At 46.1% G+C, this 23,663-nt stretch overlaps 1 protein-coding gene across 2 annotated transcripts in view; it reads left to right on the forward strand.

Annotated features, from left to right (window-relative positions):
* EFNA3 (ephrin A3) overlaps positions 1-23,663 on the forward strand; it is a 43,171-nt gene that overhangs the window by 16,584 nt on the left and 2,924 nt on the right. The window contains exons 2-4 of one of the 2 annotated variants that reach the window (XM_070766199.1): positions 17,792-18,081; positions 22,908-22,967; positions 23,371-23,448. In XM_070766199.1, coding sequence (XP_070622300.1) covers positions 17,792-18,081; positions 22,908-22,967; positions 23,371-23,448 — 428 coding nt within the window. The remainder of the gene's footprint in view (positions 1-17,791; positions 18,082-22,907; positions 22,968-23,370; positions 23,449-23,663) is intronic. The other variant, XM_070766200.1, reaches the window with a different exon arrangement.

Raw genomic sequence — 23,663 nt, forward strand, 5'->3', positions numbered from 1 at the left:
CCTTTCCTTTTCCCTTCTTTCCTTCCCTTCCTCCACGAAAGAAAGTATCAACCACAACTCTCAACAATTCTAGCAAACTTGAAATTCCACGTTTTGTTTTGCAAATGCAATGCAATGCATGAACCAAAGAGCTTTTTAAATATCAAACAAACAACCCACAACACCCCATAGGACAAATCGTAGCTCCATCCATCCTAAGAAGCAAACTGCATCCTGGTTTACCCTGCAATGCTTAGCTTTCCTTCGCCTAACCATGGCTTGCTGAGTAAAAAAATAATAATCAGCCACCGCGCTAAAGCCAGCAAAGCTGGCTCACCAACCACAACGTCGAGGTGTGTCCACAAGGCCGGTTCCCAAGGCAAAACCATCAAAGTTGCGGTTGTATGAATGAATAACAATACCGGTCCCTGCGAAAGCGGAGATACGCGCCCAAATGTCTGTTTGTGGTTCGCTTCGTAGCATCTCCTTGTCAAAACCTGTCGGTGTTATTTTTTCCCCTTGCTTTTGAGAATCACGGCAGCCAGTTGGGCGTAAGGAGGAGAAAAAAATATTGCTTATTGGAGTTCCGCAAGCCTGTGGTGTTGATGCTGGTTTAGGTCATTAACCACGATTCGTGGTTTGACGTGAGGCCGAACTGGGGCTGTTGGGACACTTGTGAAAGTGGAGAAATCTCGGGCGGCTGGGCTGAGGCGTAAATTAAGATCAGAGGTTCGTTCAGCTAATTTTGGGGCTCAGAGGCACCTTTGCAAACGATTTGGCTGTCTGTATATCTGTTTCATTTTCCTTTAGTTCCTGGATCCGCTCAGCTGCTTCCGGGTGACCTGGACAGGAAGTTCTCCACTTAACAACCACAGCACAGTGGGCAAACAGGAAGTCCATTTTCATGAACTTCCTGTTTGCCTGTTGGGCCGTTTTTTGCACTCCGGGGTTTCAGGAAGGTTCCTGAAGCCCCAGAGTGTGGAAAATAGCACAGTAGGCAAACAGGAAGTCCTTTTTCATGAACTTCCTGTTTGCCTGTTGGGCCGTTTTTTGCACTCCGGGGTTTCAGGAAGCTTCCTGAAGCCCCAGAGTGTGGAAAATAGCACAGTGGACAAACAGGAAGTCCTTTTTCATGAACTTCCTGTTTGCCTGTTGGGCCGTTTTTTGCACTCCGGGGTTTCAGGAAGCTTCCTGAAGCCCCAGAGTGTGGAAAATAGCACAGTGGACAAACAGGAAGTCCTTTTTCATGAACTTCCTGTTTGCCTGTTGGGCCGTTTTTTGCACTCCGGGGTTTCAGGAAGCTTCCTGAAGCCCCAGAGTGTGGAAAATAGCACAGTGGACAAACAGGAAGTCCTTTTTCATGAACTTCCTGTTTGCCTGTTGGGCCGTTTTTTGCACTCCGGGGTTTCAGGAAGCTTCCTGAAGCCCCAGAGTGTGGAAAATAGCACAGTGGGCAAACAGGAAGTCCTTTTTCATGAACTTCCTGTTTGCCTGTTGGGCCGTTTTTTTGCACTCCGGGGTTTCAGGAAGCTTCCTGAAGCCCCAGAGTGTGGAAAATAGCACAGTGGACAAACAGGAAGTCCTTTTTCATGAACTTCCTGTTTGCCTGTTGGGCCGTTTTTTGCACTCCGGGGTTTCAGGAAGCTTCCTGAAGCCCCAGAGTGTGGAAAATAGCACAGTGGACAAACAGGAAGTCCTTTTTCATGAACTTCCTGTTTGCCTGTTGGGCCGTTTTTTGCACTCCGGGGTTTCAGGAAGCTTCCTGAAGCCCCAGAGTGTGGAAAATAGCACAGTGGACAAACAGGAAGTCCTTTTTCATGAACTTCCTGTTTGCCTGTTGGGCCGTTTTTTGCACTCCGGGGTTTCAGGAAGCTTCCTGAAGCCCCAGAGTGTGGAAAATAGCACAGTGGGCAAACAGGAAGTCCTTTTTCATGAACTTCCTGTTTGCCTGTTGGGCCGTTTTTTGCACTCCGGGGTTTCAGGAAGCTTCCTGAAGCCCCAGAGTGTGGAAAATAGCACAGTGGGCAAACAGGAAGTCCTTTTTCATGAACTTCCTGTTTGCCCATTGGACCATTTTTCGCACTCCGGAGTTTTAGAAAGCTTTCCTGAAAGCCTCTGGAGTGCGGAAAATAGCACAATGGGCAAACAGGAAGTCCGTTTTTCCAAATTTCCGGTTTGCCCGTTGGGCCATTTTTTCGGGGGTTTCAGGAAGCTCCCTGGAAGCCTCCAGAGGGCAAAATGGCCTTCCCCAGGCCGAAAAAAAAGTTGGCTAGCATGCCCCCTGGAGCTGACATAAGACAGAGGCCCACATGCCACCCAATGTGGCTCCACTTGCCACCTGTGGCCCGCGCACCACAGGTTCACCATCGCGGCCCTACACAAAACCTTCAGTTCTTCCATCTTGCAAAGCCTGAAGCTGCTTTGCCCTGGAGCATGTGCGAAGTTTTTTTCCCCCCTTTGCTTCTCTGTCTTAACTCTGGCACATCTGGAGCGCCAGATTGCAACATTGTACAATGTCCCTTGTGCAATTTACACTCGGGGCCTTTTCATGTTTGCGGAGACAAAGCAGGACTTGTTAGCCCAGATCGTGGGAAGCGGGGCGTGGAGCCACGCACCCCGTTTTGGGCAGGAAGAGGCCAAGCCAGCGCCCACTCACCCAGCCCCGTGGGCAAAGCAACTCCGAAGCCAAGTGTGTGACACACGGCATCTCTGGCTGTGTGTCTTTATTTTAATACAGCACACACCATCGTAGGTGTGAAGAGAGCATATACACTAGACCAGTGTTTCCCAACCTTTTTTGAGCTACGGCACATTTTTTACATTTACAAAATCCTGGGGCACACCACCAACCCAAATGACACAAAATGACATCCCAAGACATTCTCCTCTCTTTTTCCATCCCTGTCTCCTCCCCACCCTTGTGTGTGTATGTGTGTGTGTGTGTGTGTATACACTCTTGAACCATTTCCAAAAACAGGTGAGGGCTGGGTTTTTTCTCTCTCTTATTCTTTGGGTGCTTTTTATCATATGCTTTAAATCAAGAGTCACTTCTCTCTCTCTTTTGTTTCTCTCTCTTTCCTCTCATTCTCTGTCTCAATCATTTTCTCATTTCTCTTTTTTTCCTTCCCTTTTTGCTCATTTCTCTCTCTCTCTCTCTCCCTCTCCTTTTCTCTGTCTCTCTCTCTCTTTCTTTCTCTCTCACTCTTGCTTTCTCTCTCTTTCGCTTTTCTTTCTCTCTTGCTTTCTCTATCTCACACACTCTCTCTCTCTCTTGCTTTCTTTCTCTTTCTCTCTCTCTTGCTTTCTCTCTCTCACTCTCACTCTCAGCAAAACCTGAGCTTCCTTCTTCGCGGCACACCTGACCATGTCTCGCGGCACACTAGTGTGCCACGGCACACTGGTTGAAAAACAGTGCACTAGACGACTATATACCAGTCTCTTTGGACTGCTAGAACCAAGTCTCCATTATTGACTCATAATTATAATCCTGCCTGGGCCTTGTAGTCAGTCCTTGATCTTGCCCCGCCCTTCAGTGAGAGCGAGGAATGAGCCCCTCCTCCCATCTGGAAAAGGGGGGAGGGGTGGAACCCCCCCCCCCAAAAGGAAGGGGGGAGCCCATCCTGCAAAGCAGCCTGTCAACTCATCCTGAAATTCAGAGTTGTTTTCTTCTCTTAACTAGTCTGGGGTTGAAAAAGCAGGCCTGTTTTTCTTCCAATGGACACACCGGCCCATAGGATCTTTACCCAAGCATCTCTGAGCAGGAAGGGATATTCCCATCATGCTTTGCTCCCAGACAGGATGCTCTGGCTTGCTTTCCTGCCTTCTATCAATAGCCAAGAAGCGCTCTCTCTCTCTCTCTCTCTCTCTCTCTCTCTCGCTCGCTCTCTCTCTCTCTCCATCTATCCATCTAATCTCTTTCTCTCATCTATCTTTCTCTTTCTCTTTCTATATAATCTAATATTTATCTATCTATCTATCTATCTATCTAATCTCTCTCTAATCTATCTTTCTCTCTCTCTCTTTCGATATAATCTAATATCTATCTATCTAATCTCTCATCTAGCTTTCTCTCTATATATTTCTAATCTAATATCTATCAATCGTCTGTCTGTCTATCTATCTTTGTATCTATTTATCATCTCTGTCTATCTATCTATCTATCTATCTATCTATCTATCTATCATCTGTCTGTCTATCTAATCTCTATCATCCATGTACCCTACTTACCTACCTACCTCATCTCTCTATCTATCTCTCTAATCTCTAATTTATCTACCTAATCTCTCATCTCTATCTATCTTTCTATCCATCCATCCATCTATCACCTATGTAATCTCTCTCTATATATATATCGTCTCTCTGTGTCGCATCATTTCTTGTCATCCATTCATTCACCCACCAATTCTCTGTCACCCTCTCTCTCTTTTATCTATCACCTGTCTATATTTTCTCTCATACCCACTATCATCTCTCTATCATTTCTCTCTTATCTTTCTTGATGTCTCTCTCTCTCTCTCTCTCTCTCGTCTCTCTCTCTCTCATAAACACAGGTTCATCCTTTCGAGGCCTTTGCAACCCATCCTGCTGTGCTTTCCCTCCGCCAGCGACAAGCTGCCCGCTGCGGTACCCACCCTGCGCCCGTCTCTCGCTGGCAGGGGCTGCCTCCGGTGCCTTCCTCCTCCCTGGGTCCTTCCTTCTGGCCAAAGCCTCCCGCGGAGGGTGGTCTCGGAGCCCCCCGGGTGCCGTGCTTGGCCCAGCTCTCCCCTGCAGCAGCCCTGCCAGCCTCCTCTCCCAGACAGCAGCGTGATGGAGGGTTATCCTCGCCCCTTGCCGTAAAAGCTGTTCTAAAAACCCAGTCGTGCAGAAGAAGCCATGCCACTCCGTTCCGCCTCGGGGCTTAACTCTTGCTCGTCCAGCCCTGCCGAGTGTGTTTGTGTGTTTGTGTGTGTGAGAGGGGCGGCATAAATTTAATAAATAACGGGAGGGGGAAGATAGAAATTAAAGAAACTCCTTAAAGCACGTTAATGTTGTGAAAATTTGGCATATGTATCTGGTTGAATATTGGTGTTAAACATAGAAACATAGAAGATTGACGGCAGAAAAAGACCCCCTGGTCCATCTAGTCTGCGCTTACTTGTGTTTCATCTTAGGATGGATCTAGGTTTATCCCAGGCATGTTTGAATTCAGTGATTGTGGATTGACCAACCACGCCTGCTGGGAGTTTGTTCCAAGCATCTACGACTCTTTCAGTCGAATAATATTTTCTCAGGTTGCTTCTGATCTTTCCCTCGACTGACCTCAGATTGTGGCCCCTTGTTGTTGGGTTCACTTTCCCATTAAAAACACTTCCCTCCTGAACCTTTAACCTTTTAACATATTTAAATGTTTTGATCATGTCCCCCCTTTCCCTTCTGTCCTCCAGACTATACAGATTGAGTTCATTAAGTTTATCTATTTATTTATGTCTGTCTATTTATTTATCTATATCTTATTTATATATATATATATATATATATATCTTCTATATCTATCTGTCTGTCTGTCTGTCTGTCTATCTATTTATTTATCTATCTCTATCTTCTCTCTATATATACTGTATATATATACAGTATATATATACTGTATATATCTTCTATGTCTGTCTGTCTGTCTGTCTGTCTGTCTGTCTATCTATCTATCTATCTATCTATCTATCTATCTACCTACCTATCTATCTAGAATCTTTCCCCCAACTAACCTCAGATTGTGTCCCCTTGTTCTTGTGTTCACTTTCCTATTAAAAACACTTCCCTCCTGAACCTTATTTAACCCTTTAACATATTTAAATGTTTCGATCATGTCCCCCCTTTCCCTTCTGTCCTCCAGACTACACAGATTGAGTTCATGAAGTCTTTCCTGATACGTTTTATGCTTAAGACCTTCCACCATTTTTGTAGCCCGTCTTTGGACCCGTTCAATTTTGTCAATATCTTTTTGTAGGTGAGGTCTCCAGAACTGGACACAGGTTGCACATTAATGATATGAAAATTTGGCATATGTATTTGGTTGGATATTGGTGTTGTGTGTTGTGTTTTGTTATTTACGTATGTTTTATCTTAAAGTGGAGAACAATAAGTGGAGAACAATAAAAAAATTTATACTCCCCCCCCAAAATAAATTTAATAAATAATAGTACAGGAGGAAACTGATAGATATAGAAGATATATCTATAGAGAGAGAAGCTAAAGAGATAGATATGTAGGTAGGTAGGTAGATGATAGATAGATAGATAGATAGATAGATAGATAGATAGATAGATAGATAGATAGAAAGATAGATATGGAAGATATATATATATATAGATATAGATATGGAAGATATATATATATTCCATTTTACAACAACACAAAGATTGGAACTTCAGCCTGATGATGGTGAATGTGATTTCGCCGAAACGTCGCATAGACATGCAAAATATTACACAGGGCAAAACCCGAACTCAGAACAATCTACATATATATATATATATATATATATATATATATATATATATATATATATATATATATAGAGAGAGAGAGAGAGAGAGAGAGAGAAAGAGAGAGAGAGAGAAGAGAGAGAGATACCTAGGAAGGTAGGTCGGTAGATAGATAGATAGATAGATAGATAGATAGAGAGAGAGAGAGAGAGAGAGAGAGATAGATAGATAGACTGATTATAACAGACTCTTAATTTTCTAGTAATTATAGTAACACATTGAAATCTGCATTAAAAAAATAATACAACAATCCTGATTGGCTATTTTATTTATTTATTTATTGGATTTATATGTCGCCCCTCTCCGAAAACTCGGGGCGGCTAACAGCAATCATAAACAGTGTACAATTTTGCAATGGAGAATGGTACCAAGGGGTATTTCTGCTTTCGACATCCCCTGGAAAACAGGCGTTTTGCCAAACTGAAAATCCCTCAATCACTAGACATACATCCTCGATTTTAAACGGCCCTCCTTTCCCCCCGGGATCCTTGGCCGAAAAGCTTCAACAACGAGCCGTTTGCCCCCACCGAGTCGACCAAGTGACACAGCACCCCTGCGAGGTAGAACGGTCAGACCCCGAATCCTTCCCTTCTCCCCATCGCCGGAGTTCTCCCTCGCTCCCTTCCCCCAGCGCCGCTGCGGCAGCCAAGCAGCATCTCCGGCGGGAGTGAGTTATGGTGTCCTTTCGTACAACCAGCCAGCACGCGGCACGTTATACGGCAAAGCTCTCGAGGCTCAGAGAGAGAGAGAGAGAGAAAGGGGGGGTGAATGTTGGACGGTGACCCACTCCCCTTTATGATGGTTGGAAGAACAAAACGGTTCCACCAAATTCTTCTGAATCCCCCGCCGGCTTGCATCCGATTGAAGAGACGAATCAGGGGAATTGGGACGAACGGACAGGATAAGGAATGGGAATTTGGGACGGGGCACTCAGAGGTCTGCTAGTCTGACCACGGAGTCACACAGGGGGGAGAGCCAAGTTTGCTTAACAGCGGCCTTCGCTGTTGGAGCCATCGCAGGGATTCGCGATTCGTTGTCGATGACTCGCTTGGCGACAGAAATTTTGACTCGGTTGTGTCGTCGGTTCGAGGACTATCTGTATATATGTGTGTGTGTGTGTGTATGTGTGAGAGAGAACACACAAAAATACGTAGATACACATATATAAACACACACACACATATTTATATGTACATATATACTATAAGTATCAGTAGGTGTGTGTTGGTTTGAACATGACTTTGCAGCTAACAACTAACTGAGTAACCAACCAACCAACCAACTATATATCATATATCTTGTATCATCTATCATCTATCTTTCTCAATCTATCATATCTCTCCCTCTCATCACTCAATCAATAGATATATCTATCATCTCATCTCCATCTTTATCTCAATCTACCATCTGTCTATATCATCTTTCTTTATATCTATATCTATTTTATCTCTGTCTCATTCCTCTATCTATAGCTATCATGTCTGTCTGTCTCAGCCTGTTCGTCCATCCGTCTATCCATCCATCCATTAGCTATCTTTCCATCCATCCATTATCTATCCATCCATCCATGCCCTATCTATCTATCTATCTATCTATCTATCTATCTATCTATCTATCAATCATCTATCATCTATCATCTATCTATCATCTGTCTGTCTATCCATCTATCTATCTATCTATCTATCTATCTATCTATCTATCTATCAATCTGTCAATCTATCCATCCATTATCTATTTATCTATCTATCCATCCTCTATCTATCTATCTATCTACCTACCTACCTACCTACCTACCTATCTACCTATCCATTATCTATCTATCTATCTATCTATCTACCTATCCATTATCTATTTATTTATCTATCTATCCATCATCTATCTATCTATCTATCTATCTATCCACATATGTATATATCTGTGTATTTTTGCACACATATATGTTTATTCATATATGTGTGTATATGTACTGTATATCTGTGTATACATATGTAAACATACATGCATATACATGTACAGATACGTATATATATATACGCACACTTGCATACAGACATACACACATGTGTGTTTATAGAGAGATGGATGGAGAGAGAGAGAGAGAGCAAGGGGGATACAGATAGATATATAAAAGTAGGTTTTTTTCCTGGAAATGCAAATCAGCATAAAATGTGTCCACGAGAGCCGCCTTGTGCAAATTGGTTTTAAGATTCTTCCCTGGGTTTTTTTGTTTAATATTCTGAATAAACAGGGCCTGCCTTGGCGGGGAGAGAGAGAGAACTCTTCCCACTTAGAGAAATCTTTAAACAGGCACGGAGGCATTTATCTCCATACAAATGGCTGTAATCCGTGCCGGATCGATCTTCTTTCTCCTATTTTTTTTCCATCTCTCTCTCTCTCCATCTAATTACTTTTTTTTAATGCTCCCGCAATTTGCAAAACCCCCGAAGGCGGCTTCAGATCAGGCGAGGTGGGAGTGAGGGTTTTTTTTTTGCCCAGGTGCTGTTCCACTGTGCCTGCCTCGCAGGGCTGTTTGTAAAACTTTTAAGGCATTGCGACCGCCACGTTTTTCTGTTTTTAATTTTATTTTTATTTATTCAATTTCACATACTGCCCATTCTCGCTGTAAGGTGACTATTTGCTTGGAGAATAGGACAGTTGGAGCTTGGGGATTTCTCTAGGCCTCGCCCTCCCAGAGGGTCAAAGTTCCTCTGAACCTGCGCAGAGTGTTTTTTTTCCCTTCACTTACCCGCTCTCTCTGTCCCCCTTTCAATTTCTTTTCTTCCCAATTTGAAATCCCACCTTTGACAGATTGTGAAGGCCTCTCTCTCATTCTCCTTGTCTGCCAGGGGATTGAAATGTCTGTGTCTACCTCTCTGGGCATGTACAGAGTGTTTCCTTTCCTTCCTTTCCCTCTTTCCTATATTTTCCTTTCCTCTCCTTCTCTCCTCTCCTTTCCTTCTTTTCCTCTCCTTCCTTCCTTTCCTTTCTTTTCCTCTCCTTTCCTTCTTTTCTAACCTTTCCTCTCCTTTCCTTTCTTTTCCTCTCCTCCATTCCTCTTTTCTCCTTCTTTCCTTTCTTTTCCTTTCCTCTTTCCTCTCCTCTCCTTTCATTCTTTCCTTTCTTTTCCTCTCCTCCATTCCTCTTCTCTCCTTCTTTCCTTTCTTTTCCTTTCCTCTCCTCTTCTCTCCTTTCCTTTCTTTTCCTTTCCTCTTTCCTCTCCTTTCATTCTTTCCTTTCTTTTCCTCTCCTCCATTCCTCTCCTCTCCTTCTCTCCTTTCCTCTTTCCTCTTCTCTCCTTCTTTCTCTTCCTCTCCTTTCCTTTCTTCTTTCCTCTCCTCTCCTTCTTTCCTTTCCTCTTTTCTCTCCTCTCCTTTCATTCTTTCTTTTCTTTTCCTTTCCTCTTTCCTCTCTTCTTCTCTCCTCTTTTCCTTTCCTCTCTCCTGTCCTCCTCTCCTCTCCTTTCCTTCTATCCCTTTCCTTTCCTACCTTTCCTTTCCTCTTTCCTCTCCTCTCTCTTTTCTTTCCCTTCCTTCTCTCTCTCTCTCTCCCCCTCCCTCCCATCTTCCCCGTTTGCCTCTCCATCTTCCTCTTCTTCCTCCTCTGCCAGTGGACCGGCCTTGCTGCCTCTGGGCACATACAGAGTGTTTTTCCCCCCCTTTCACTTCCTTTCCTAAAGGCCTTTTATCCCATCCTTGCAGACGAAGAGTGGGGAAAACCTGCTGAGCGGGATTAAGTTTTGTGTTTTTCTCACTTCTGGCTGGGTGTCAGATCCTTCGCACTCGGCTCTCCCCCCTCGGGAGAAGCTCCTCTCTCTCTAGCCCTGGGCTTGATTAACGGGCCTGTTTACCAGCCTGCTGTGGTTTAATAAGCCCCCGGGGAGGGCCCCCGTGTGCCGAGCCCCATCGGTCCCCCCTCCCCAGAGGGAACCGATTGGGGTGTTCTCTGCAACACCTTTGCAACAAGCAACAAACGCTTGCACTACCGGCACATTGCAAAAGCGTGTTCGAAACGGTCTTTCCTGCTGCCGAGCGGGCCGAAATTCCACAGGTGAGGTTGCAAGCCGGCGTTTTGCAAGGCGAGGGAGGGGAGAGGCAGTCTACCTGCACTTTCCTGGCACCCCACAAGGAGGTGCGACTTGCAGGCTCTTAAGGGGAGGAATGGAGCCTCCTCGAGCAGGGGCAGTCTATCTACATTGTCCCTGCACCCCACAGGCGGTGCGAGGCCTCTTAAGGACCAACCCCATAATCCCTTGCAGGGTGGAATCCGGGCCACGGAATGGAGCTACCAGAATGTTTCCTGGCCGTCTGCCTTTCCCTGTTGCCACTACGGAGTTTTCTTCGGCAGATAATATTCTCATTGTACCCAGGAAGAGAGAAATATCTGCCTCTACCTAGGATCGAACCCGCCCCGCCTGCCGATGGTGAGGTGAGAGGCTCCACCTCTAGGCCCACCGCGCCGCTTCTCCGAATGGTCACTAAACGAACTGTCGTAAGTCCAGGACCGTCTGTCTTTCTGGCTGCAAGTCTTTCTAGATTCCTCTGGTCTGCCCTCTTGTCGCGTCGCTGGCTAATCCGCCACTTCTGTTATCCTATACGATTATTGCATTTTTCGGAGTATAAAACGCACCGGAATATAAGCCGCGCCTTAGTTTTGGGGGGGAGGAAAATAGGGAAAAGAATCTGCTTACCAGGAATTCATCTGGCCAGTGTCTGATCAGTTCCAACACAAACCGATAAGAGCTGGGAACATTGTTAGCACATGGTTAGGGCTGGAAAGAAACATTTAGAGCAAGTTATAGCAATGCATAAAACTGCAAAAACTTAGAATTTGGAAAACATTCTTAGCAGAGAATAACAATGAAAGAGCTTGCAAGCCGGTAAGAGCTGGGAACATCATTAGCCCCTGGTTAGGGCTGGAAAGAAACTTACTCGGAGCAAGATAGAGTAACGAAAAAAAAAAAACCCTACAAAGTCTTAGGGCTTGGAAAACATTCTTCTTAAAGAGCAACAATGAAAAAACCTGCAAGATAAGAGCTGGGAACATCATTAGCCCTTGGTTAGGGCTGGAAAGAAACTTACTCGGAGCAAGTTAGAGTAACGGGAAAAAAAACCTGCAAAGACTTAGGGCTTGGAAAACATTCTTCTTAAAGAGTAACAATGAAAAACCCTGCACGATAAGAGCTGGGTAGATCGTTAGCACCTGGTTAGGGGGGAAAAAGCTACATTCAGAGTATAAGACACACCCGAATTTTCAGCCTCTTTTAGGGATGGAAAACGGTGCGTCTTATACTCCAAAAATATCATATTTATTTCGACGCTGCCGGGCCGAGCCGTGAAGCTCGGTTGGCAAAAACCACGCTGCCCCACGCGGCAGCCCTGTGCCAAGCTGCCCAATCACGGCTCGAACGGTACCAAGGCGGGCAGGATCTGACTCACTCCCGCTTGGGGTATTTATTTTTTCCCGCAGGCCGCTCACGAAGCCAAGAGGGCCCGTCCATGCTTGTCCAAGCCCTAAATCCACAGGAACATTCCCAGGCGTGAATCTTAAGGCTGGTGGGAAGATGTTGGCAGGTCCTAGAATATTGGGAGGGAAGGGGCCACGGGAATGGCTGCAGGCAATGCTGTAAAGCAGGGCGATTCACCCCCCCCCCCAATTTTTTGAGAGTTTGGGGGGGGTTTTTTCCAGGAAAAAAAGTAACAACGCCTCCACGCTGGATTCTTTTCCAATAATTTCTTTCCGAAGAGAGGCAAGCAGATGGTCAGAGCTTGGGTTTTTTTTCCTGGGATTGAAGGTGCCTTGCCAAGAAAGACAAGGTGGAAAACAAGAGGCTCAAAAAAAAACCCCATGGCTTCTGAGCATGCACAGAGGGCCTCTCTCGGAACCCTTCCTCTGGATCTATCCATCCATCCATCCATCCATCCATTATCTATCCATCCATTGCTATCTATCTATCTATCTATCTATCTATCTATCTATCTATCTATCTATCTTATCTATCCATTATCTATCTATCTATCTATCTATCTATCTAACTTATCTATCTATCTATCCATCCATTATCTCTCTCTCTATCTATCGTTCTATCTATCTATCCATTATCTATCTATCTATCTATCTTTCTATCTATCCATTATCTCTCTCTCTCTCCCTCTCTCTCTATCTATCTATCCATTATCTATCTATCTATCTATCTATCCATTATCTATCTATCCATCCATCCATCCATTCCTTAGCTAGCTAGCTAGCTAGCTAGCTATCCACCTAAAAGCAGTGCAATAATTTAAAACATACTATTAACAATTAAAATTATTATGCCGCTGTATAGAGTGCTGGTGAGACCACATTTGGAATTCCGTGTTCAGTTCTGGAGACCTCACCCACAAGAACATATGGATCAAATTGAAAGGGGCCAAAGGCGGGCTAAAAAAATGGTGGAAGGTCTTCAGCATCAAACCTATCAGGAAAGACTTCATGGACTCCATCTGTCTAGTCTGGAGGACAGAAGGAAAAGGGGGGACATGATCGAAACATTTAAATATGTCAAAGGGTTAAATAAGGTTCAGGAGGGAAGTGTTTTTAATAGGAAAGTGAACACAAGGACAAGGGGGCACAATCTGAGGTTACTTGGGGGAAAGATCAGAAGCAACGTGAGAAAAATATTATTTGACTGAAAGAGTTGTAGATGCTTGGAACAAACTTCCAACAGATGTGGTTGGTCAATCCACAGGAACTGAACTTAAACATGCCTGGGATAAACATAGATCCCTCCTAAGAGAAAACACAGGAAGTAGTATAAGGTCAGACTAGATGAACCAGGAGGTCTTTTACTGCCGTCAATCTTCTATGCTTCTATGTTAGAATCGCGCAATAACGGCGGCGGAATTTGAAGAGCCCGGGTCATAAGGTGGCGATTTGGCGGAGCACCGGTTTGGCGATTTTTTTTTTTTGCTCTCGAGTTACAGGTTGTAGTCGCCTCCGGTTGGTGCATTTTGGGTTGGGGGGCTGCACACCAAATCGGGGGGGGGGGGGATGGAAGAGGCGGTTTAAGTTCTGCAATTTTTGCAAGGTGGTTTCGGAAGCCAAAATATGATTTTTGGAGAAAGGGAAGGCAGAGAGAGAGACAGAGAGGGGGGGAAAAGAGCATTTTTTGTAAAAAAAAATTTCAACCTCCCTGCACCATGGAAGACGTCGCTCCGATTCCTGTCGTTTGGTGTCGCGCTGTCTTTCCGTGGCGGAGCCAATTAATTGGCGAGCCTTGGGCTCAGCGGGTCAGCGGGCCACATCTCTGGCTGTCACAATTATCAAAGCATATTGTCCCCCTCTCCCCGATTAAAGCCGGCAGGGGTCTCCCCCCCAAAGCAGATCAGAGCCGGCTTGTGACACCGGAGCAGCATAATGGAAGCTCCCTAGGGAGACCCTCAAACACACTCACAAACACAAACACACAATTGCCGGAATTGGGTAACAGGATTAGCGGCGGTGGGAAAGAGGGGCTTGGATTTCGAGACCCTCGCTAGCCAGCGTGCAAAAAATATCTTGCAGCCTTAGCATCCTCTGGAATTGCAAGGCCCATCGTCCACGGACCATGGAGGGGGGGGGTTTCCCACAAAATTGCCTTGAAATGCTGGAATCCGCCCACCCCAGCCGCCACTTTTTCTCACACTTCTCTAAACGGCTCTTCTTCCGGTCTTCCTAGAAATCATGTCTGCCCTTAATTCTTTCTCTCTCTCTCTTTCTCTCTCCTCTCTCTTTTCTCTCGTGTCTCTCTCTTCTCTCTCTCCTCTCTTCTTTCTTCTCCCTCCCTCCCTCTCTCTCTCTTTTCTCTCTATTTCTCTCCTCTCTCTTCTCTTTTCTGTCTTTTCTCTCTCCTCTCTCTCTTCTCTCTGGTCTCCTCTCCTTTTCTCCTCTCTCTTTTCTTTCTTCGATCTCCCTTTCCCTCCCTCTCTCTCACTTCTCTCTCTTCCCTCTCCTTTCTCTCCTCTCTTTCTTCTCTCACCCTCTCCCTCTCTCTCTTCTCTGTCTTCTCTTTCTTTTCTCTCTTCTCTCTTTTTCTCTTCTCTCTTTTCTTTCTTTTCCATCCCTTTCGCTGTTCTCTCTTTCTCCCTTTCGCTCTCCTCTCTTCTCTCTCTCTCTCTCTTTCTCTCTTCTTTCTCTCCTCTCTTCTATCATCTTTCTCTCTTTTCTCTTTTTCCCTCTCTCTTCTCCTCCCTCTTTCTCTTATCTCCTTTCTTTCCTCTCCGTCCCTTTCTCTCTTTTCTCTCTCTTCTCTCTCTCTCTTTCACTCTTCTCTCTCCTCTCTTTGACCTTCTCCCCTTTCTCTCTCTCTCACACACAAACAAACACAAACACACAAACCTGCCTGTTTTTTCTCTGGAGCTCACTTGCCTTAATTGTTTTGCAAAGATTGCAATTAGTACCTCTTGACATGGAGAGCGTCTTTGAGGCTGCAGCTCTTTCCGCGGGCCCTGCAGGGGAAAGAGGCCGGCGTTCTCCAGGGCACAAAATCCCCCGGGTCCTTTCCGAGGCAACCCCAGGGGGACCCCCGGCACAGAAGCTGCACCTTTGCTAACCTGGGAGAAAAATCTGGATTCTCAATCTGAAGCCGCTTGGTCAGAGGCTGCGAATAAGCAGTGGAAGATCAGAAATACCAGCATCCTTTAAGAGGGGTGGACTCCAACTCCCAGAATCCCCCAGCCAGCATCCCTTAAGATGGGTGGACTCCAACTCCCAGAATCCCCCAGCCAGCATCCCTTAAGATGAGTGGACTCCAACTCCCAGAATCCCCCAGCCAGCATCCCTTAAGATGGGTGGACTCCAACTCCCAGAATCCCCCAGCTAGCATCCCTTAAGATGGGTGGACTCCAACTCCCAGAATCCCCCAGCCAGCATCCCTTAAGATGGGTGGACTCCAACTCCCAGAATCCCCCAGCCAGCATCCCTTAAGATGAGTGGACTCCAACTCCCAGAATCCCCCAGCCAGCATCCCTTAAGATGAGTGGACTCCAACTCCCAGAATCCCCCAGCCAGCATCCCTTAAGATGAGTGGACTCCAACTCCCAGAATCCCTCAGTCAGCATGCTCTGAGTCCACATCCTTTAAAGCAGCAGAAATTAAGGAAAAGAAATATTCCTGCAGAATCAAATAACCAGTCATGTCTCTCCTGGACTGCCCTGGGAAGTCCCATCTGGGGCCAAGCATGATGGGATCTGGAATTATTATTGTTGTTGTTATTGTTGTTATTATTATTAATAATAATAATAATAATAATAATAATAATATTATTATTATACATATGCCGCCTTTCTCTGAAGACTCAGGGCAGCTCCCAGAATTCCCCATCTGCTGGTCAGGGAGTCGCAAAAGGGCATCATTAGGGTAAAAAACCACCCAAAGTTGCTTTCTTCAGCGCCGTCGTAGCTTTGAACCATCACTAAATAAACCGTCATTAAGTCAAGGACTTGCCTTACACAACGGTGCGGTTGTATGTTGTGTTCCTTCGTCTTCTCTTTCTTTTTTCCCTTCCTTAACCTTGGAAGGTACCGAAATAATGACTTTTATTGCAGAAGAGTTTGCAATAGAACGAATATATATATATATATATAATCCTTTCCATTATCAGCAAAAATATGTTACATACATACATACATACATGTATCACATGTTTTTGCTGTATGTATATACGGTATATAATATGTACCTATTGCTCAAAAAAAATAAATAAAGGGAAGACTCAAATAACACATCCTAGATCTGAATGAATGAAATATCCCCATTGAATATTTCATTTGCACAACAGCAGTTGAAATCGACTGTCAATCAGTGTTGCTTCCTAAGTGGACAGAAGTTGGATGTACTTGGAGTTATATTCTGTTGTTTTTTTTTAAGTGTTCCCTTTATTTTTTTGAGCAAGTGTATATTTGGTCTTTTTTAAAAATCCCATCAAAAAAACATGTTCAGCGCGGTAAACAGAAGGGAGAAGCACGTGGAAACAGCAACGGGGGGTCGCCTGCCAAAAATTACAGAGAAAAATAATACAAAATGTTCCAAGCTGTCAACGAAGGGAGGGAGGGAGGGAAGGAAGGAAGGAAGGAAGGAAAAAAAGGAAGGAAGGAAAGAGAACACGGTTGAATCACAGTTTACCAAGTTGGCTTGTCGGAGACCTTGGCGCCTTTTCACGGTGGGCTTAAACACACACACACACCGTTCAAGTGGAGCTGGATTAAAAATTTAAATTTCCTTAGAGTAATCAAAGGTTATTTTATTTTAAGAGCAAATCTGGGGATGCCAATCACACGGGTGAAGGGTTGGCTTTGCCAACCTTGTGGCTACTCGGAGCAAGACGACTGCAGACGGCTGTCCGGTCCAATTTGAAGAGCTGTCCATCACCAGGGGGGGTTGGAGGGACCCCCGGCGGTCTGAGAAGCCCTGATGTTGAAAGCAAGGACGTTTTGGAGCGAAGGAGCCAAGCCTGTCTTTGGATAAATAGATTAGAAAGTAGTGGGGGGGCTTTTTTCTTTCCTGCCCCCAAACAAACAGGCCAGGTTTGGCCAAGGAGGTTGGATGGAGGTCAGCCTGGTCAAGGCAGAAAGGATAAATGAGGAAATTATATAAATTCCTTCCTTTCTTTCTTCCTTCCCTCCCTCCTTTCCTTCTTTCTCCGTCACTTCTTTCTTTCCTTCCTTCTCTTCACTCAATCCTTCTCTTTATCCACTTTCCTTCCTTCCTTCCTTCCTTCCTCATCTCTTTCCTTTTCATCCACCACACCTCTCTTTATCAACTCTTCCTTTTCTTTCTTTCTTTCTTTTCCTTCCTTCCCTTCTTCCTTCCTTCCCTCCCTCCCTTTCTCTCTTTCCCTTCCCCTCTACTTTCTTCCTGGCTGCCTTCTTTCTCTTTTACTTTCTTTGCTCCCTCCCTCTCTCCTTCCTTCCTTCCTTCCTTCCACTCATCATCTTCTCCTCTCTTCCTCTTCTTCCTTTTCACCCACTTTTCATCCATCCATCTCCTCCCCTTTCTTTCCTTCCTTCTCTTTATCCATTCTTCCTCTTTATCAACACTTCCATTCCCCTTCCTCTCTTCCCTTTCTTTACTCCTTCCTTTCTCCTCCTCTTCTTCCTCCCCTCCCTTATTTCTTTGATCCCCCCCCCTTACAATCTCTCTTTCCGGAGGTAGGGGGCAGTGAGAGAACCCTTCTGTACATGGGCAGATACCTGTGTTGGGAAACTCCTCGTGGGAAGCTCCTTCCTCCATCTTAACTCCTCCTGATTAACCTCCACTTCCTCTTCCTCCTCCTCCAGCTTACGGCGAGAGGGTTACACGGTCAAGGTGAACGTCAATGACTACCTGGACATCTACTGCCCCCATTACAACACCTCGGTGCCCGAGGGGCGCATGGAACAGTACATCCTCTACATGGTGACCGAGCAGGGCTACCAGATGTGCGACATCGGCCAAGGCTCCAAACGGTGGGAATGCAACCGGCCCCGCGCCCCGCACAGCCCCATCAAGTTCTCGGAGAAGTTTCAGCGTTACAGTGCCTTCTCCCTGGGTTATGAATTCCACGCTGGCAAGGAATATTACTATATCTGTAAGTCCGGGCACCTTTCTCTCCTTTGCCCTCACTTAACCTTTTTTTTAAAATCGTGGGATGTGTTTTTTCCTTTGGGATTGCAAATCCAAAAACTTATAAGTAACCGATAAGCATTTAGCAATGGGACTTAGACTTGGGAGCAGAGTCAGCCTGCAAGATTGTATTCTAACCACTAGGAAGGAAGTGCCTTCTCCCTGGGTTATGAGTTCCACGCTGGCCAGGAATATTACTCCATGTGTAAGTCCGGGCGCCTTCCCTTCCTTTGCCCTAACTTAACCTTTTTTATTGTGGGATGTGTTTTTCCTTTGTGATTGCAAATCCAAAAACTTATAAGTAACCAATAAGCATTTAGCAATGGGACTTAGACTTGGGGGCAGAGTCAGCCTGCAAGATTGTATTCTAACCACTAGGAAGGAAGGAAAATGAAAGGAGAGGAAACAGGAAAGGGAAGGGAGGGGAAGGGAAGGGAGGGACAGAAGGAATGAAAGGCAAGGAAAGGACGGAAGGAAGGAATGAAAGGGAAGGCGAGAAGGGAGGGGAAGGGGAGGGAAGGGAAAAGAGGAAGGGAAGGAAAGGAAAGAAAAAAGGAAGAAAAGGAAGGGAAGGAGGGAGGGAAGGAAAGGGAGAGAGGGAAAGAAGGGGGGGAGGGAAGGGGAATGGAAGGGAAGGAAAAATAGGAAGGGAAGGAAAGGAAAGAAAAAAGGAAGGGAAGGAAAGGAAAGGAGAGGAAAAGAAAGAGGAGAGGAAAGGAAGGAGGGAGGGGAAGAGAGGAAAGGAGAGGGAGAGAAGGAAGGAAGGAAAGGGGAAGGAAGGAAAAAGAGGAAAGAAAAGAAAAAAGAAAGGGGGAGGGGAGGGGAAGGAAAGGAGAGGAAAGGAAAGATGAAAAGGGGAGGGAGGAATAGCATTTATCAATAGCATTTTAGACTTATATACTGCTTCACAGTGCTTTTACAGTCTCCCCTAAGCGGTTTATAGAGTCAGCCTATTGCCCCCCACAACAACCTTGGGTCCTCATTTTACACCCACCTCGGAAGGATGGAAGGCTGAGTCAACTTGAGTCGGTGAGAATTGAACTGCCAAATTGCAGGCAGCCGGAAGATGTAGCCTGCGGTACTGCACTTTTAACCACTGTGCCGCCGCAGGTCTATTGATGGCCAAAAGCTAAGCCAGGAAGGAAGTTGGCTCAGTTTGGAGCCCCGGGCCCACTTGTCCAGGCGTGTCCGGCTCTAGACGGCCGAAGAAGCCAGCATTGTCCGAAGACATTTTCCATGATCATTAAGCATCGGCAGTGGGCAAAATCGAACATTCAAATTTACAGTGTTTTGCCCCAAGACCACAGGGCAACACCAAACATGTATAATCGTGGTTTGTTAGATCATAGAATGATGGTCTATCTCCAGATAAGGGTCATTCTGTAGGCCGAGTTCGGACTATGGGTAGTCCTCAGCGTATGTCCCATTCATTTAATGACCATTTGAAGTCTTGATGGTGCTAAAGCAAGGGACATATCCTCAGACTTATGATCACCGCAGCATCCCCACCTTCGTTTGATCAAAATTAGGACAAATCCGACCTGGACAAGTGGGCCAGGTGAGTTTACAACGGTTGCAAGGGCTTAGGGCCATGTGGTCAGCTTGCGGATCCGGCGAAAGGGAGCCGGATTTGCTTAGCAACAGACCCAGTTCCGAGTTGTGTCGTAAGTCAAGGTAATTGATTCCATTTAGGCTTGCAAGCTGGGACTCATCCCTGCATGGTGCAACACCTCCAAAAATGCAATTGATTGCATAAACTATACGAGTAAATTCTTTTGCAGTTGTGGCTTTTGTCCACCAGAGGGAGCCCTCGACCAAGCCATCTTTTAGGCCTCTGCTGCCTACCTAGATTTATCCAGTCCTCAACCTTCGGCAATAGGGATTTGTCGTAAAGTGAATTATAACGGGGTGGGTGGGTGACGTAAGGGGCCCAAGAGTCCTGCCTCCCACCTTTTAAGGTCCATAAGGATGGCTTCATTTAACAACAGCAACGATTCGCTTAACAACCGCAGCAAGAAAAAAAAAAACAAGGCCCGATTCACCGTCAACTCGCTTAAGAACAGAAATTCTGCTCCCAATGGTGGTCGTACTTCGAGGACCGCCTGGAAATGGCATCTCCCCCCCAAAAAAACTGTTTTCAAAGCAGCGACAAAATTTGACCCCGTTGCGTAGCTCTTTTATTTCTCTTCCCCACAGCCCTGCGAGGTAGGTCAGGCTGCCCACCTCACGCCTGACTGTGTGTTTTTCGAATGCCATCCTCGACTTACGACCACCCCGGACCCCCCACCCCCAAAATATTCAGTTGCTAAGGGAGACACATCTCTTCAGAGAGCTTTGTCCCTGTTTTACGACCTTTCTCGCCGCAATCGTTTAAGGGAATAGCCGCCGTTGTTAAAGAGAGTCGCACGGTTGCTGAGTGAATCCGGTTTCTGTATTGCTTGTCCAAAGGAGATCACACAAGACATGGCGAGACTCCCTTCCTCCCTTCTTTTCTTTTCTTTCTTTCTTTCTTTCTTTCTTTCTTTCTTTCTTTCTTTCCTTCCTTCTATCCCTCTTTCTCTCTCTCTTTCTTTGTCTTCCTCTTTCTTTCTTTTATTCCCTGCTTCCTTCGTTTGCATTCTTTCTTTTTTCTTTGTTTCTTTATTTTTCTTTCTTTTTTCTTCTCCCTCCCTCCTTTCCTCCCTCCCTTCCCTCCATCCCTTCCCTCCATCCCTCCCTCTTTCCCTTCCTTCTCTTTCTTTCATTCATTCTTTCCTTCCTTCCTTTTCTCTCTTTCTTTTCTTTCTTTCTCTTTCCTTCCTTCCCCTTTCTCTTTTTCTTTCTTTCTTCTCTCTCTCCCTCTTCCTCTTTTTCTCCCTTTCTTTCCTTTCTTTCGTTCCTTCTTTCTTTTTTCTCCCTCTTTCTCTTTTATTCCCTACTTCCTTCCTTCTTTGCATTCTTTTTTATTTTTCCTCCCTCCCTCCCTTCCTTCTCTCTTTCCGTCCTTCCTTCTCTCCCTTCTTTCTCTTTTTTTTCCTTCCTTCTTTATTTTTTCTCCCTCTTTCTTTCTTTTATTCCCTGCTTCCTTCCTTCTTTGCATTTTTTCTTTTTTCTTTCTTTACTTCTTCCTCTCCCTCTTTCTTTCTTTCTTTCTTTCCTTTCCTTCCTTCTTTATTTTTTCTCCCTCTTTTATTCTTTTATTCCCGTTTTGAATTTTGCTCAGGCTAACAACCCTGGGGATTGCAACAGTCCTAAGTGTGAAAAGCAATGGGCCCTTTTCCGGTGCCGGCATCCCTCCGAGCGGTCCCTGAACAAACGGTCATATGTCGAGGACTGCCTGCGTCGTCGAAGAAGCTGTCAATCAGGGATCACACAACCCAGGCCCACAAAAACCGAAGAAGGGAAACCCCCCCCCACGGGCTTTATTTGAACCCCAAAACACAAAAGGAGCCAATCTCCCTTCGGCACCCCTCCCCAAAAAAATTCCAAACCCTCCCATTGATTTTTCTTCTTTATGGACCCCCCCCCCCCCAGAAAAATTTCAAATCTGGTTTAAAAACCCGAAGCTGGGAAGCAAACGAGGCCCCCTCCCCGCCTCCATTTGCAGCGGAGCGCTATTGCTGAAATCAGCCGCCGCAATTCGATTTTTTTTTCTCTCTCTCTCCCCCCCCCCAATTCCTTCTCCGTGTAATTACGCCCCGATCAAGCTGTGAGATTAAACATTTTACTCAAGATCGGAGGGGGGGAGGCCTCCCCCTCGCCCTCCACCCTCGCTTTATTTCGGGGGCTCTCTCGGCAAGGATCAATTTGCTAATGGTTCAGAAAAAAAGGTCCAAGAAGGAAATAGGATAAAATGCAGGGAGAGGGAGGAAGAGAGAGGGAAGGGGGAGGAAGGACGGGAAGGGCGGAAGGAGGGGGGAAGAAGAGGTGGGGGGAATAGCTGGGAGGTCTCCAGGGTGTAAAGACAGGTGTGGTAGTGGTGGGGAGGATGGAGTGAGTAAAGAAGATGGGAAGGAGGGAGGGAGAGACCGAGGAAAGGAAAGGAAGGAAGGGAAGTAAAAGGGAGGGAAAGAAGGTACAAGAAGGGAAGGAAGGAAAAAGAGGGAAGGAAGAAAGGAAGAAGAGAGAAGGGAGAAAGGATGGAAGGAAGAGAGAGAGGAAGAAGAGAGGGAAGGAGAGAGGGAAGGGAGAAAGGAAGGAGTGGAAAGGGGGGGAGAAAGGAAGGAAGGAAGGAAAGAAGGAAGAAGAGAGGGAAGGGAGGAAGGAGAGAAGGAGGGAACGAAGGAAGAAGAGAGAAGGGAGGGAGGAAGGAAGGAAGAAGCGGGAAGGAAGAGAGAGAGGAAGAAGAGAGGGAAGGAGAGAGGGAAGGGAGAAAGGAAGAAGAGTGGAAAGGGAGGGAGGAAGGAAGGAAGGAAAGAAGGAAGAAGAGAGGGAAGGGAAGGAGAAAGAAGGAAGGAAGTGGGGAAATAATGGAGAAAGAAGAAGGGAGGGAAGGAAGAAGGGAAGGAAAGGAAGGAAGAAGAGAGGGAAGAGAAGGAGAAAGAAAGAGAGAGAAGAAAGAAAGAGGACAGAAGGAAGGAAGGAAAGGACAGGACAGGAAAGGATTCTAGTCCTCATTATTCCAAAGACTGAGGCTTAAAGCCGACGAGGCCTCCCCAAACTTGCTCGCCCGCACTGATCCATCCTACCTCATTTTCCCTACCTGGTCCCCCCCTCCCCAAAAAAATCCCCATCTGGGAGTTACATCTTCTTCCAGCCAAGGCAAGATACGGTGAAACGCTAACCAGTTCCGTCCTTCTTGTTGTTTTCCAGCCACTCCGACGCACAGTCACCGCCGGTCCTGCCTGCGAATGAAAGTCTTCGTCTGCTGCCGTGAGTGACCGCTTCCTTGCTCCGTTCCCACCCGCACCCCGTACTAAAAGTGTGCGAGATCCGTCCTACGGAATCCGCACCGCCCCTCGAGAAATTCCCAGGCCCTTCCCAAACCAGGCCGCTAGTCCTCATGAAGGGCCGAGAGGTCTTTTCTTTTCCCTCATGGGTGATTACAAGGCGTCCCTCTGACCCTCGATAGCTCAAAGTGATTTATTTTGGTGGACAATGTATTCCGTAAAAATTTCGGATGCAAAATTGATGCCGACTGTCCGCCGAATGACCATGCCCATCGTGAGACCCTGTACTCGGGGTCCTGGGGGGGACTTTGCCCGGGGGGCGGTTTCCTTCTCATATTCTACCCCTCCTGGAAGTAATATCTTCCCCCCCTCTCTCCTGCCCACAGCGACGTTTCCTGGGGACCGAGCGGGACCAACTTTTCCGCCATTCACTAAAGGGCCCGAAGTGAAGATTGAGGATTTGGGTGAGTGTCCATTGGGCCCAGGGAAAATTGGGGTGGAGGGGCTGAGGACCAACCCCCCCCCCTCCTTCAAAACGTAGCATCCTGCCTCCCCTGCGGAGTGGGTGTCTCGCGGGAAGAGGCTGAGGAATCTCCCAAATTTGGGAAGTTATTGGATCCTAGGACAAGTCGCCGTGGCCAATTTGCCCCGAAGACAATTCAACGCTGTTTTTAACAGA

This window comes from Erythrolamprus reginae, chromosome 13, assembly GCF_031021105.1.
Source record: "Erythrolamprus reginae isolate rEryReg1 chromosome 13, rEryReg1.hap1, whole genome shotgun sequence".
Classification (NCBI taxonomy): domain Eukaryota; kingdom Metazoa; phylum Chordata; class Lepidosauria; order Squamata; family Dipsadidae; genus Erythrolamprus; species Erythrolamprus reginae.